Source organism: Primulina tabacum, chromosome 11 (genome assembly GCF_025594145.1).
Source record: "Primulina tabacum isolate GXHZ01 chromosome 11, ASM2559414v2, whole genome shotgun sequence".
NCBI lineage: Eukaryota > Viridiplantae > Streptophyta > Magnoliopsida > Lamiales > Gesneriaceae > Primulina > Primulina tabacum.
The window spans coordinates 6210872-6227670 of NC_134560.1; the positions used below are offsets into that span (position 1 = coordinate 6210872).

The window sequence follows — 16799 nt, forward strand, 5'->3', positions numbered from 1 at the left end:
TATTTCAAAATAAAAGGAAAAAAAATATATTTTCTTTTTATTTTTATTTAGGTAGATTCTGATGTGGTGTATTATACGTTCTATTCTTATCACATGAATCGTATAGGAGAATATCGACGTCAAATAAACAATATCCGATGGTTAGTGGTTTCAGGCAAAAAACAGACCAAAACAAAAAAGCCAAGTTACCGTAAGAAAATCAAACTCAAACGTATTACAAAAAACTAAAACACAAAACACGTCAATAACTAACAATGCACTTTTTCCTATAGGAATGATATTTTACAACACTTTCGAGATGATATTCTCTTTGTAGCTTATTTTCCGTCCCACAAGATATTATATTTTGGGTAAAACGGCGAAAGATTGGTATCAGTCTCTCTATGCATGTGTACACGCTGTTTCAAACAGTATATTTTCTTGTAGTTATCCCTACAATATATGGATAGCCCAAGTAGGGTATCGTTTGATTCGTTGGTCGATACATAATTAATCTCTCCTTTTTCGCAATCAAACTTTGAATTCATTTTTGTTTATTCGTCTCGCCTGAATTTTATATTATATATATATATATATATATATATATTACTTATAAATATGGACAGTTGCCAAACATGTAATTCTTATAGTTATAGGTAAAAGATGTTATCAAATTTTGTTGTCACAACGTGGTCGTACTTGTAATGATAATGATTGGGATATAAGAAAAAAGACGTTTACATTTTAAATATAAAAATTAAAATTCATATATAATTTTTTTAAGTATATATATTCATATAGTCCAAATTTATTAAAGTTTCTCAATCAAGCTGGTGATTTTATCCAATAATCGATGATTGGCATTGTATTTTAATAAAAAAATTATTTAATTATATTTTTTTAAAAATATATATAATTTAAATTTTTGTAGTAAAACAATAAGGTTTTCCACTAGCTAAAAAATGTTGTGGGACCTCGTGAATTAACGAGAGAGTTGCACATATATAAATTAATTAATTGATTAGGACCGAATCCCACCGTCATGGTTTTGACATATTCAATTGCAGCAAAAGTAACAGTCTCTTTTTGTGAAAAATATTTCTTGAAAAACTTAACACTGTGATTTATCTTATTTCTTTAAGGGGGAAAAATAGTTGGAACGAATTTATACCGTAAAATTTCAGTATATTGCATAGGAATTTCAAGACTCAGTGGTAGATTACATCAAGTTGCTATATGATCTGGTTGGATTTATCGCCTGTAAAAGAGTTTCGTTCATATGTAAGACTGGTTTCGAATAAAGATAAAACCAACAGCAAAGAACAATAATAGTGGTCTCTTAGTTATACGAGACAACATCAACAATGAAACATATTTCAATCTTCCCAGAATTCATGAACCTAACAGTCCGATCAATTAACATCCAAATTGGCGGTACCTCTCGTATCCGTATATCTTTAATATAGAATTCTGCACTGCGACAAAAAAAGAAATGAAATTGTGTTTCTATTAACTACTATATAATTGGTTTAATGTTAAGCGTTTGACCTAACAAGTATCATCTTGAATATAATTATATATATTTTATCACATAAAATCAAAATTTATTAGGATATTTGAAAATTATACCAAAAGAAAGAGATTAATTTACGTGATATGCTCTCCTTTGATTCTAAACATACAAATGTCTTTATCTTACTCGGAATATTTATTCACTTACAATCACTATAAATTATGGTCTTCAAATTAAAGAATTATCAAAATTATTTAAATTTTCCATTTGATTTAAATTGTAGCTAGAGTGAAAAATTTATCCGTGATTATTTAATATTTATTATTTTAGTCGGTGGTAGACACACAATTAACTACATACTAAAGACAAAAATGTACGGATAAATTGGTATGTTATGGTCCTAATTTTTGACACACACACACACATTTTCTTTGTAACTTTAATTTTATCCTTTTTGTGCATTTTTTTGTGAATGATTGCATTAACTTTTATTATAATTATTATATTCATTCATACCAATTTCACAATTGGTACTTATTTTATTTATATAATTGTTGAGTTGATTGGTTCTTTTATATTGAACATTGAAAAACAATGAGCTTCCCAAATTTTAAAATGATTTTACAATGTCATTCGAAAAATGCAACCGCACTCCGACCGTCAATGCTTAAACAAAAAAACATCTCCTTTGTCAATGTTTCTATCATATAATGTCCGACGATCGATTATATTATATTAGTTATAATCGACAATAATATTAAAGATACAATCAATATATATATATTATATATATATATATATTTCTTCGTGACAGATAATTATAATGTCATGATAGAATGTACTTTGCTGACTTTTTGCCAAAGGAATGAATTGTCTCTTTGAAAACATGTTTCAAACTTTTAGATGTTTTGATTTGATGATAAAAAAAAAAAAAAATTGACTTTGTAAACTTAATTATAGTCAAATTTCTCCTAATTATTAAGATACGAAGCTGATTAAACATAGTGCTACGGAATTTCTAATGTGAAGTCAAAATATCGTGTATCAGCGTGCTTATAATTAACAATTATTAATGAAATTGTAATTAGTTTTAATGACAATAAATTATAAAAAGATAGCTTTTGGAAGTAATTAAACCACCTAATTTAATTGACTCTTAACCCACCGTCTATGGTCGGAGTAATTGTTTTATACAACTTACTTAAATGTTTAACAATATAGTAAAATTATTCACAATAAAAAAATAAGGTGCTGCTTTTTATTTTATTGTTTTTACTATATATTTTTTAATGAATTGTGACATTTATTCAACTATTTTTACTCCATCATGACCACTAAATGTAAGAGACAAAGATGTGTTAAACAAATTGTAAGAGTGGAATCTATTCATAGGGAAGATTATTCAAACACATGTGAACAACTCTCATGGATTTTATTCAACCGATGTGAGACAACTAACACACTTATCTCACACCCAAGAATTGACTATCTGGAGTGTGAAGTTTATAAAAACACAACTATGGACAGAACGGATGACCCAGCTACAGGCAGTCCAACACATAACGGTAGAAACTGAGCTATGATATTATGTTAATATCGAGACTTGAACCTAACTGGACTCCAAAAGTTAGCTCAAGGAGGGAAGATTGTCCAAGCCCGCATATGTATTATATAATTACACTATACTGAATGAATACCATAAATGAGTGATTGAAAAAAAAAATATTACTAATGAAATTATTGTAGGTTTCTTGTGAGATGGTCTCACGAATCTTTATCTGTGGGACGGTCAACCCTTATCGATATTCACAATAAAAGTAATACTCTTAGCATAAAAAGTAATATTTTTCATTGACGACCCAAATAAGAGACCGTCTCACAAAATACGATCCGTAAGACCGTCTCACACAAATTTTTGCCATAAAATTAAAGTAATTGTATTTTGAACTTATAATCCGTAATATGAACAAATTTAAGTTTTGAATAGGCCGTGGGGGCCTCGTGGTGTGACAATTTTAAAGGTGTTTAATTATTGTGGCTTTTTTTTCAAAGATAAAAATAAAAATTCGTGGCTTCAAAGTGACACTTATAATTTTCTATTCAAATTTACATAAAAATATTTTTTTAAAAAATAATAATAATAAAAAGAGTGGAGCATGTTGTTTAAAACCTAACATTTGTTATAGATCAATAAAAAGTTGACCCAACTCATAAATAAATAAATTTATTATACATAAACGATCATGTTTATTATTTCGAAAACACGACCATATTTCATCTGGTATTTGACTCAAATCCATCAATAGTTAGTTATAAATCTTTATGTTGTCCATATATTTTAATTTATCATTTTCATAATATATAATTTATTATCTCATTTCATGTCTCGAACTATTTTATTTATTAATTCTTTTTATTGGCGAGTATAAAAATTGAATCCCTCATTTTTGTGGGCTTAATAAGCTAGTGAATTGGGTCTAGCAAAATGCAAGCCCACGATATTCAATGGAAAAAGCACATAAAATTTTGACAATGGGTTTACATGGAAAATGTTGGGCACACACGTTGACATCTAAAATGGTCAATTAGTGTAATAGAAGTGAAAAAGAAACATGAAACATGGAATGTTTTGCATATGTTGTTCAAAAGTTCATCGTATATCATCATGTTCATTATATGTCATATAAACTCGGAAATTATTGGGTGTTGATAATTATTTGTGAGTTTTATGAGCCGGCTCTTGAATTTACGTAAGCCACCCTTGGAATCTTGGTGTACGTTGGATAATTTTTCAAGTTGTGACAATTATGTTGCAGTATATATGACAATTTATGTTAGCCATTATTATAAAGTGATAATGAATATGGACTGTGGAGTAGTTGATAAAGGGGTTAATTGTGTGATCGCATTTTCAATGATACGGGCACATGGCGTGACATAATTACATCAGAGATGATCACCAACATGAACACTGAGATATTAGTGTTATGAAGGCAAAGTGATGTGTGTACAAAAGTCACATCTTGAACCTATGGGCGAAATGCTAGATTAACAAGAGTCGCCTTTAGATTCTCGACTTTGGTTGATCATTGAATCAGACCATGACGAGGATGTCACGTTCTAAAAGAGATTATATAGTAAAAAAAGTTTATATGAGGTTATAATGGATTCCTATAGCAAATTTGTCGTGTGGATTCTTCTATGCTGCACGAGGTAAAATCTTTTCTAAAATACTCGCATTGTCAAATGCTCCAAAAAATGGAGAGCTACATCAGATATAACATAGACATACCATTTGTCCTATGTCGTTTATAGGAGTGGAAAAATCAACAGAATACCAATATGAAATTCAAAGGTACTAGAGTACGTCTCTTATGAAACGATCTCATGAATCTTTATCTATGAGACGGGTCAACCCTACCGATATTCAAAATAAAAAGTAATACTCTTACCATAAAAAGTAATATTTTTTCATGGATGACTCAAATAAGAGATCCGTATCAGAAAATACGACCTGTGAAAACGCCTCCCACAAGTTTTTGCCAAGGTACTATTCGTTACGTTATTTGGGATGATCAAAGGATCTGATATATAATATGACATTATTTAACCGAAATAAATAGGAATTCAAAATCAAAACCCGAATCTTACGCCTAGCCAACTAAGTTTGAATGTTAATCTGTCGAATTTTTTTGGTAACCTAATTAGGCATAAACCAAACTCGTCATTCGTCAACATAATCAGAATTCCTGTTATACAGATGACAAATATCTCATATTTAGACCTCTTCATGGTTTTTAGCCTTTACATGCATATTGAACAAATTTCGAGACACAAGTTAAAATATCCTTTATTATTTAAACTGAAAACATCCTAATATTTAAAGGATATAAATAAAAAGAATTTTCAGACCAAATTCCGATCGGGTTAATTTTAACCAGGCTGGAAGCTAAGTTAAAACAGTAAACCATAACAATTTTAAAAGAAATTTCACAAACATTTCAACATATGCGTGCGATTCACCTTTATACATATATCATACACGAAATTTAATCATAATAGTTGAATAGCGAAGCACAATTTTTGACCAAGATGGAACGTACAAGGATGACAAACAAGACTAGGCACACAACATAAATTTATTCAAGTTTTTAATCTTCTACTACCATAAAACCGAAAAATGCAATAGAACGTTTATTCGTCACTCCTTGATGATTCTTGACAATAAGATCCACGTTAACTTGTCACTCGATGATAATTGACTACAAGATCTGTTCTTCAACGACGGCTCTTCTCATCCTTTACACTTTTATCATCCACATCGTTACTACGGGGAGTGTATTGGCTTGTTGAAGATGGGGAGTAGCCAGGTGCACTAGGAGAATATCCTGCACTTGGGCTGTACAACGACCCCAGACAAAATTAATTAGGATCAAAACGAGACCAATTTCAACTGAAATTTATTGTCAACTTCGTGTGCTCTGCACTCACCTGTACTGTGGAGAGCTAGCGCTAAAGTCGGGGCTAGCACCAGAGCTATATGGGCTGAAAAGTAATGGAAATACAAGATAAATAAGAAAATAACAGATGATGTACCTCTAAATGTATTGTAGCCATCTGTACTTGACAATATAAACACCAAACTAAGCAACGTGTACATATAGATGACCTTTTCTATCTAATCAGTCAGCCAGATTCTATCCATTAATCGACATGGTCCAAAAAATTTAGGGCAGTCGGTTACATAATGATAGTTTGCGAAAGGATTAATGTGTTGGTTAGCTTATCGATGTATCACAACCATCAAAGTCACAAATTAAGACAACAGCAGCCTGCAGGATCCTGGAAATAGGGATAAACTGACATAGCAAACTACTCTATAAACCAGAAAACTAAGAGGACAAAGAGAACAGCATGTAAATACGAGTACAGTACAGGCATTGAAAGTAAAAATCCATATGAAGTTCTAAACTACACAATGCCAGAAATACTTACCTGCTTGGACTGTAGCTTGGACTAGAAGGAGAATAAGATGGAGATGTTGGGGAATATGACGGAGATGTTGGGCTGCAAAACAAAAATAAAGTAGTAAATTACAGTCTGCAGACCCCTCGTCCAACAAACGACTTTCCTATTGCCCTTCAATCAACACAATCAATCATATATAACAATTCTGCCAAATTTTCAGAGCTGCAGGTACTTAGGAATCAATAAAAACCGTCACAAAAGACAAATGGTTAGAAAAAGATTTTGCTAGTTTACCTATAACTCGGAGAAGAGGGACTGTAGGGACTTGAAGGTGTGATCTTTGGACTTGTAGGTGAATACGCAAGAGATGGGCTGTATCTTGCTGAAGGGTTGTAACTCGGAGATGTAGGACTGTAACTTGGAGATGTCGGACTGTAACTAGGGGAGGTGGGACTGTAACCAGGGGAGGTGGGACTGTATGCGGGAGAAGTTGGGCTATACGATGGTGAAGTTGGGCTGTAAGACGGGGACGTGGGGCTGTAGGAAGGTGAGGTCGGGCTGTATGAAGGAGAGGTTGGGCTGTACGAAGGAGACGTGGGGCTGTAAGCAGGAGACGTGGGGCTGTATGCAGGAGAGGTTGGGCTGTAGCTGGGAGACGTGGGGCTGTAGCTGGGAGACGTGGGGCTGTAGCTGGGAGATGTGGGGCTGTAGGTCGGAGATGTGGGGCTGTAGGAGGGGCTAGTAGGAGAATATGCAGGGCTTGTTGGGCTATACCCAGGAGAACTAGGACTATAGGTTGGGGAAGTGGGGCTATAGCCAGGGGAAGTGGGGCTATAGCCAGGGGAGGTGGGGCTGTAGCCAGGGGATGATGGGCTGTAGCCAGGGGATGTAGCAGGAGAAAACGCCATTCCACCAACATAAGGAGAAAACTGAGAATCGGTAATTGGAGACAATCGCAGATTTGGACTCAGTAAATAATTTGGTGACATCATGCCATCGTGATATGGCGTCCCAGTGAGTGGTGAACGGGCAGGCGTCATGCCAAACTCTAGTCCACCATCAATGTAACTAGGTAGAGGGATCTCAATAGCTTGCTTCAGCATCTCTTCATTCAGATACAAGGAACAATCTCCAGTGCCAATTGGGGCAAGTTGTCCTAACATAATATTTTCAGTGACACCCCTAAGACGATCTGTTTCTGCAAAGACAGCAGCATCCAGTAGAATGTCCACTGTTTCTTCGAATGAGCACCTCATCATGGGGCCGGTATCATTGCGGTTGATCCCATGACGAGTGATAGCCATCAAATGACCACGGTAGGTCATGGTATCACACAGTATAGCCAAATGTCTATAATTCACGTACGATCCATCAAAAGATATGACAACACGCAGCTCATCTAGCAAAGCTTTTCGAACTGCCTCAATTCCTAGAACTTCAATAACTTCAATCAAGTGATTGCTCGTCGTTCTCTTTGCATCAACATCTTCATGACACATGACAGCCAAAAGATTGACACCCTCAGTATCCAGCATCCACTCATTCTCAGCCTTGAATCCTTCATTCTCATCAAACCTATTCAGCTTACTATTCTTAATGAACACTTTATTGATATCTGGAATGCCTCGAAGAGCCATTTCTGTAAGCATGTTACTTTCAATCTTTTTGAGGAACACATCATCCTCTGCAGATTCATCATTCAGATCACCTTTCGGAGCTTCATCATTCATGATACGAATCCGAAGGATCAACTTCTCGGCATTGTCATCATTAAATATACAAGTCAGATCATCATCAAATTCAAGATTAATCTTCTCTGCTATATCAGCCATGCTAAGCTTCTTGTCCACCATCATTTCCCGATTTAATTCTATACGAAGCAACCAAGGAGAGATCTTATCTGGGTCAATCTCCTCATCTGGCATCTCATAATAGGACTTCACAAACTCGACATCTTCCTCAATGACTGTACTCATTGGATCTGGATCGTACCATACCTCAGTAGCTTGTGTAACACTTCGCAAAGTAGTGTATTCGAGTGCACACTGAACATTCTTCGCCCTCTCCTTGGTTTTACTCACATCAGACTTCAAGTATACTGAGAGAGAGGGTGTTTTGATTTTTTTAGCAACATTAATGATCTCCCTCAACCTCGGAACACCTAAAGTAACATTCTTGGCACTCACACCAGCATAATGGAAAGTATTAAGAGTCATCTGAGTCGCAGGTTCACCAATAGATTGTGCGGCTACACAACCGATCATTTCCCCTGGTGCTACCAGAGACTGCAAAAAGCGAGATTCAATCTCACCAATAACCCATTCGAAAGCTTCACGTGTAAGTCTGTATTCCTTCAAAACCCTTTTACTCGCCAACGCACTACGTAGTAAAATATTGAAAAACAAAGTAGCATTCTTTTGGGCTTCCATACTCAAATAATCATCACCAACAACCACCTTAAGCCTTTCTTGCAACTTATCAACAGCTTCCACAATCTCCATTGGGTGTATATCAGAAGGTCTACGGAAATCAACCTTAAAAGTTTTCTGTGCGTTTAAGACAAGCCTTTTAATGTTAACGGGCAAAGGCCAAGAGTTATCACCTGTGGTAGCTATCTCCGTCCCAAGTTGGTATCTATCAACTTCAAGTTTCTGAACCTCAGCGTCAAATACATTGCGGATTTCACGAATTGTTTTAAGATCTTCAACAGATTCTGGAGACATGTAATTAGGATTCCAGTTTGGATTATCAATCTCATATCTGTACATGTCATTGAAATCTGCTTTTTTCAGCTTCAATGACTCCAGGGGTTGAGATTCAATCCAAACAGAATCCATACCATCTTCTCCATAGAGAAACTGAATCACATCCCCTAAAGAATTCCTGACGGTTCCATCATACTTGACCATTATATCCTCCATCGCCTTCACCAATCGCCTTTGAATGTATCCAGTTTCAGAAGTTTTCACTGCAGTATCTATTAAACCTTCCCTACCACCCATAGCATGGAAGAAAAACTCTTGAGGAGTCAGCCCTCTAAGATATGAGTTCTCCACAAACCCACGACTCTCTGGGCCATAATCATCTTTGGTGAAGTGAGGCAGCGTACGATCTATGAACCCAAAAGGGATTCGCTTGCCTTCAACGTTTTGTTGCCCCACACAAGCAGTCATCTGAGATATGTTGATAAAACTTCCCTTAGATCCAGCTGTAACCATCGCCTTAAGGTTGTTGCTTTCTGACAAGCTTTTCTGGGCACTGCTACCAGCATCATCACGGGCCTTATTTAACACCTGAGACAAGCACAGCAAATCAGGCCTCCTCAAGCCATTGAAGGCAAGGTTAACATATTACATACCTGGTTCACTCTGTTTTCAAATGACTCCATCATTGTTCTACCAGGTTCAGCCTCTAACTGTTTTTCTTGAGCAGCTCTAATGAGCTCTTTCACTTCATTCTTTGCATTAGAAATAGTTTCATTAATCTTCTCCATTGTTGAAGCATCGGCAATTGTGTCGCCAATTCCAATGCTAAAAGCATTCTGCAAAAGCCAATAATTGACAAGCCACTGCGTGTGCCCCAAAAATTTGCGAGCTGCATCTGGACCCACCTCTTCCCTGTATGTATTCCTTTAATTAAATAACGAACAACTGAAAAAATAATCCTACTGTGCAATAGTTCCTCTATGTTTGTATTCAAATTTAACTTAAGTGATAAACATACAAACATGCAGTCTCTTATGTTAACCAGCTACCAAATCCAATCACAGAATCATTTTACCTATGTCAAGCTCAAATAGAAAATCATAGCAAGTACAATGGTGAAAAAAGTATAATGTGATTCACATAAACAATATTTGTCATCTGGAAATGATCGTAATAAGAAATATACAGCCGTTCATAATTTTAAGTACATTGTTTCAAAAGAGATCATACCAAATTACATGTATAAGACTTCCAGTAGATGTCCCAAGTGTCTTCTTACATAGAGTGCCAGAAAGTAACTCCCCTTTCTCTATCCGTACTTGAGTATCCCCAGGAGTTATAAATCCCCTTTCACTTTCTTGATGCCATGATGAATATCTCAGCAAATTTATTTGTTTTGGTATGATTAAATTGAACACTTGCTTCCCAGTCCAGAGAGGCCGAGGTTTCAAAATTGCTGGAGCAGGTACTTTGCCATCAAAATCCTCCCACCACATCAGAATATTCATGAAAACATCCTGCATATAACCAAAGATAAAGTCAGACAAAAGTAGATACAAGTATACCAGTAAATAAGCAGAAAAGAGAGGAGAAAGAGAGGAACTCCTGGATGCCACCTTCTCAATAAATGTATCCCTTTTAGTAATTTTGCGACATCCTAATAGTGTATCCTGGACTATTCCCATGACAGGCCGATTTGCTTGAGGTGAGACAACACATTTTGGAACCATCATTAATTCTAGCACTTCAGCTCTGGTTTCAAATGACTGGGGCACATGCATGTTCATTTCATCCCCGTCAAAATCAGCATTGTAGGGAGAGGTAACAGATAAATTCAAGCGGAATGTTGAATAAGGCATTATTTTGATTCTATGCCCCATTATAGACATTTTATGGAGACTTGGTTGCCGATTGAACAGGACAAAATCTCCATCGTTTAGGTGTCTCTCCACCTACACCACAGATTTAAGCAACTGGCTCAAAATACAAAATAGTATTCTAGGCCCAATCTAACTCATAGGGAAAATCTCACCTTATAGCCAAGTTCCAGATGTTGATCACTGCTTTTCTTTAAGTACCGGAGATCCAGCCTTTGTCCATCATCCCTAATTATATACTTGGCACCAGTTTTACCAGGTGGAGGGTGCGGTCCATACTCTACAAGCTCTTTCAACCTGTTCACAATATCAAATTTCGATTGATAAAATCAAAATTCACAAAGAAGATAACAAATAAAAGTAAACAGGCTAAGAGAACAACCTCTCAATGTTATATGGGGTAACAGTTTCTGGATATGTGAGATTTAATGCAATACTCCAAGGTACGCCCAGTTCATCAATATTGATGGTTGGATCAGGTGTAATCACAGTACGAGCCGAAAAATCTACCCTCTTTCCCATCAAATTACCCCGTATTCGACCTTCTTTTGCTTTAAGTCGGCTGCATATCGATTTAATCGGCCTGCCAGATCTTTGGGTAGCCTGATGATGCCAACATACTATCAGGTTAGATAAGTGACGTCATCAAGAACATATAGAGTTAATCAGTGAAGCTATAAGAGCAGATAATGTACCCGGGGCTGTCCCGGTAATTCATTGTCAAAGTATGTAGCTATATGAAACTGCAACAACTGCGCAAACTCAGAGATGATGTGCGCAGGGGCCCCATTTCGCTCCTGTCTCTTCAAGTTTTCATTGTGCCGAATGATCATTGCCAGTTGATGAGTTAAATCATCCTGCATAATGAGATTCAAGAGTCAAGTCACCCACAACGAAAAGCAACTGCCAAGGGAGTGGCAATGTGACTTTTCAATTATAAGAGGACAGACCCTGACATACTGATTAAACCTACAGAAATACCAAAAATAAATTAATGCTCGTGACATGAAGCTCCTCGTAATTGAAGAGATCAAGAATAAGAGGCTTGCCTCACTCCTAGAAGAAGTATCCATCATCACGGAAGGTCTAACAGGTGGGGGAGGAATTGGAAGAGCTTGAAGAATCATCCAATCAGGGCGAGCATATTTTGGATTCAAACCCAATAACTGACAGTCTTCATCAGTTATTCTCTTCAGAATGCTAAGAACCTGAAACCGATAACAATGAGTAGCAAACTAATAAAATCATTTTCCACTTGTAATGCATAAAATGAAACCTTCTCTGCAGTAAGAAGTTGTTTCCTTTCAACAGGTTCAGGAAGCTGCTCCTGGTCATCATTTTTCTTCTTTTGAAGCTTGTACTCAGCCACCATCTTCATGCCATCAATAGAAATTTTTGGCTGCTGAGCACCACATCCACCCCTAGACTTCTTCACCGGTTCATCAGAGTCTTGACCGTGCACATCAATTTCATCACCACCTTCACATTTGGATTTGTTCTTGCATGCATCTAATATCTTCTTTAATCTATTTTTTGGGTTCCTAATTCTCGTTGCTTGCTTAAACTTTGGCTCTTCCTATCAAATTCAGAGCACAAATATTAATATTGTACAGAATGAATTTGTCAGTTGAGTTTTTTTTTGTTTCCTGTTCGGGAGATTCCTTAATTCAATAACTACCATCTTAAACTTGGATTACTGAAGTAGTTAATCACCCTGGTTATGCTACTATTTTTTTAAGACATTCATATCCACAAGGAAAAAGTTTGAAATATTTATAAAATAGAAGCACCAATGGTCAGTGTATGATGGAGTGAATCAAAATAATATATAATGCATCTGTCTTTGCAAGCTCATAATTTCAACATATAATAGGGTCATCAAATATACCTCGTCAGCCAAAATTTTGGAGCAATTAAAGCAAACACAGCGAAGAATGCTGAGAACAGTCTTCATGAACCCAATATGAAACATGGGTTTTGCAAGCTCAAGATGACCAAAATGACCTGGACACTCAGCCATGTTCGCCATACAAGTCTCACACTTCATCTTCCGATCAATTGTCCCCAGACGTGGGTCGCTCAGACCCCCTGGCTTCGGCTTTCCTCTTTCCGTCGTCTCGCTGTGCTCTATGTGCACCACGGACATTTGCCTCTGCAAGAACACAAACCCGCGTAAAGATCACAAAAACCATCATGTTCAGTTGAATTAAACAGATAGTAATCGGCTGAAACCGAGTTCTTTCGAGAGTATTACGATTTCATCAGGGCTTAGAATGCCGAATTGGACGACACGGACTTTGGAGACCTCCGCCGGAGAATAGGGGAAGCGCAAGTCCATGGACACAGTGGATCGCGAACTCCAATTCTACGGTTTCCCAATTTGTGAAAGTAAACCGTTCGGCAAACAAAATTGTTCGAAGCTGGTGTCAATTTCACGATTTCTCTGGGTTCTGTTTTTGTTCCAAATGGTACCAGTCGGTCAGATTTTGGAATTCGTGGGATGCACGTAGATGGATCTCCCTCACCACGCAAATCAGGAATCGAAATGAAATCCTCAGGATTCGTGTGGTATTTATAGACGGAGACGCCGCCCTAGGTTTCATTAGGGGCTGTTTGGCATTCGGCATATATATTCCTATTCAGATAACAATCGATTGGTCATTAATTTTAAAAAGATTTTTTCAAATGGCCTCCACATCCATTGAATGAATAGCTAAAGGTATTAGTATTATTATATTGAAAAAAATTATAAATCGAATTAAAAATTAATATTATTCAGAAATATTAGCATTACAGTAATTACACTCCAAAATATAGAGAAAATCATCTCATCAAAATTGTTTATAAATTTTATGAATGTTAGAAAAAAAAATATTGCATATTGAACCAAAAATTGAATAGTGGTTTAATTTACATCATTTGGTATAGTTAGGGGTAAGCATTCGGTCGGTTCGGTCACCGAATTAGCGATAACCAAATCGAATCGAAATATTTAGCCATAACCGAACCGAACGAATTAATTTTCATAACTGATGAAAACCGAACCGAATTAAAATCGATTAATTCGGTCACGATTAGTTTTTTTTAAAAAAATTGTGATTTAACTTTAATTATATATGTAATTTTTCTTGAACACTACAATATACACAAATGCATAAAAATATAGAATCAAACACATCACAAGTGTATAAGTTTTGTTTGAACACAATTAACACATGTTATATCGATTTTAAAATTAAAAATTAAAATATATATAAAAATTGATGAATAATAAAAATTTATTACGTAATAATATTTATTATATCGGTTAACCGATTTCAAAATTTTGAAAATCGTAACCGAACCGAATTAACAGATATAACCGAATTTTTTTAATTTGAAAACCGAATTTCTGAAATAACCGAACTGAATTTCCGAATTGGTTCGGAAATTCGGTTAATTCGATTAAACCGAAATCTTGCTCACTCTTAGATATAATAATGTAATTTGGATGGAGAAAATATTATAAAAAGGGGTATTTAAACATTTTTTAAAATATAGAAGGTTACACGAGTCCCAAAAAAAATAATAGAGAAGGCTATAACGCAAAATGCAAACTATTTAAAAGATAAGGCTATTTTTAAAAGTACGTGATACTCACGGGAAATTTAGGGTCCGATCCACGCAAGCGTCACTAATCCAGACACGGGCTTCAAAATTACCCTGGGCCTGAAATCACAAATAAGACCGTTAGGAGGGGGCCAGGAGAGTATCCTGGCGTAGCCCCTCCGACGCTCAAGTCAGAGACTGAGGATATATGGGGGAGCAGCTAAGGGCGCTGCTGAAAACAATATAGTGAATCCAATAACTGAACACTCAAACCTGGTATTTATAGGAGAATACATGGGCCCTTGATGGGCTTGTCTTCCTTTTGAGCTAGGGATGGGCCAAGGGTAATGGGCCCATCCATGGGGTATCACCAGTCTCCCCTCCCGAGTCGAACTGAATCGTAGGTTCAAAGTTCGATTAGATGTGTTGTCCTCGGGTCACCGGGTACGAGTTGTGTATTTTCTTCCGGTCGTTTGTCAGTCTCCAAAGATTTGGAAACAAATTAAATCATATCGCAATCTTGTTATAGTTTTCTCTTCAATTCGTTCACCAGCTCTCCCCCCCATGCCCGAGTCCTCGCCTCGCTACCCTCGCCGAAACCCCATTCAAGCTCGCCCAGCCCCACGCATCCAAGCGCCCAGCCCCGTGCGCCGCGCTTCGCCATCCTCCCGCTCGCCCTGCCGAGCTCGCCCAGCCGAGCCCCCTGCCCCTCGTCTCCTGCCAAGCGCCCATCCGAGCCCCTCGCTCGCCCAGGCACCCAGCCCCGCGCGTCGCGCCTCGCCATCCTCCCGCTCGCCCTGCTGGGTGCCACGCTAGCCCCTCGCCCAGGCCCACACGCCCGCCTCGCCTGCCTCGCCGTCTCCCTGCCCAGCCGAGCTCGCCCAAGCCCACGCGCCAGCTCCTCGCCACGCTCGCCCCTCGCCCCCTCGCCTGCCAGCACCTCGCCCAAGCTTCGCCCTCGCCACCTCGCCCCCTCGCCAAAGCTCGCCCAGCCGAGCGCCCACGCTCGCCTAGCCAAGCACTCGCCCTCGTCGAGCGCCACGCTCGCCCAGCCAAGCTCTCGCCCGGCGCCCCCAGCATGCCTGCTCGCCCAGTCAAGCTCTCGCCCGGCGCCCCCAGCATGCCTGCTCACCCAGCCAAGCGCTCGTCCCCTCCGAGCGCCACGCTCGCCCCCGCAGAGCGCCACGCTCGCCCAGCCAAGCGCTCGCCCGGCGCCCCTAGCACGCCTCACGCCGCTCCACCCTCGCCCAAGTGCGCCTGCTCGTCCAGCGCCCCCCATCTCGCCTCGCACACCCGCTCAGCCCGCAGCCACTCGCTCGCCTCTTCACGCTCGCCCAACGCATCGAGCGCTCGTCCAGTACGTTGAGAATTTTGATATATTCCCTTGCGAATGGTTGTGTGATTTCTGAAAAAATTATGGGGGCGTTGCCCCCACACCCCCACGACCTGACCGGGCAGGTCGATCCCCGTAAACTCTGCTCTCCTTAAACATCTTTTGTTATCGACTAACCAAATAAATTTTTCTCTTCCCAAACTTTGCTCCTCTGCTAGGCGATGTCTTAGCAGGAAAATAAAAACTCAACATCTCCACCCTCCAACTCCTCTGCTAGGTGACACCTTAGCAGGAAAAATAAATTTAATTCTCCTCATCCACTCTTCTCCTCTGCTAGGCGATGCCTTAGCAGGAAAATAACATTTTTCTCCTCCCAAACTCTGCTCCTCTGCTAGGTGATGCCTTAGCAGGAAAATAAAAATTCACTACCCCCACCCTCTAGCTCCTCTGCTAAGCCGGGTCTTAGCAGGAAAATAAAATTCAACTCCTCCATCTAACTCCTCTGCTAGGTGATACCTTAGCAGGAAAATTTAAATTCAACACCTCCACCCTCTAACTCCTCTGCTAGGCCGGGCCCTAGCAGGAAAATAAAATTCAACTCCTCCATCTAACTCCTCTGCTAGGTGATACCTTAGCAGGAAAATAAAATCAACACCTCCATCCTCTAACTCCTCTGCTAAGCCAGCTAAGCCGGGCCTTAGCAGGAAAATAAAATCAACACCTCCATCCTCTAACTCCTCTGCTAGGCGATACCTTAGAAGGAAAATAAAGTCAACACCTCCACCCTCTAACTCCTCTGCTAAGCCGGGCCTTAGCAGGAAAAATCAAACTCTCAC

The 16799-nt window shown here is 38.4% G+C and overlaps 1 protein-coding gene across 1 annotated transcript; it reads right to left on the reverse strand.

Moving 5' to 3' along the window:
* Nucleotides 1–5466: 5466 nt before the first annotated feature.
* On the reverse strand, nt 5467–13595 carry LOC142517790 (DNA-directed RNA polymerase II subunit RPB1-like). Its single transcript, XM_075620242.1, has 14 exons — nt 13297–13595; nt 12931–13194; nt 12319–12618; nt 12092–12250; nt 11738–11899; nt 11425–11645; nt 11198–11339; nt 10782–11117; nt 10396–10682; nt 9819–10077; nt 6755–9753; nt 6488–6559; nt 5984–6037; nt 5467–5891 (listed from the first exon to the last, which is right to left on the reverse strand). The coding sequence occupies exons 1-14, from the start codon at nt 13378–13380 to the stop codon at nt 5771–5773; spliced, it is 5460 nt and encodes a 1819-aa protein (XP_075476357.1). The 5' UTR covers nt 13381–13595; the 3' UTR covers nt 5467–5770.
* Between the last annotated feature and the right edge of the window lie 3204 nt (nt 13596–16799).

What these genes read in the sequence shown, in the direction of transcription:
- LOC142517790 (XM_075620242.1), bottom strand. Translation starts at nt 13,380, where the DNA reads ATGGACTTGCGCTTCCCCTATTCTCCGGCGGAGGTCTCCAAAGTCCGT. An exon ending in TTGAAAACAGAGTGAACCAG is followed by an intron (nt 9,754 to 9,818) that starts GTATGTAATATG and finishes TGCTTGTCTCAG; the next exon opens with GTGTTAAATAAGGCCCGTGA. An exon ending in CCAAGCTACAGTCCAAGCAG is followed by an intron (nt 6,038 to 6,487) that starts GTAAGTATTTCT and finishes ATTACTTTTCAG; the next exon opens with CCCATATAGCTCTGGTGCTA.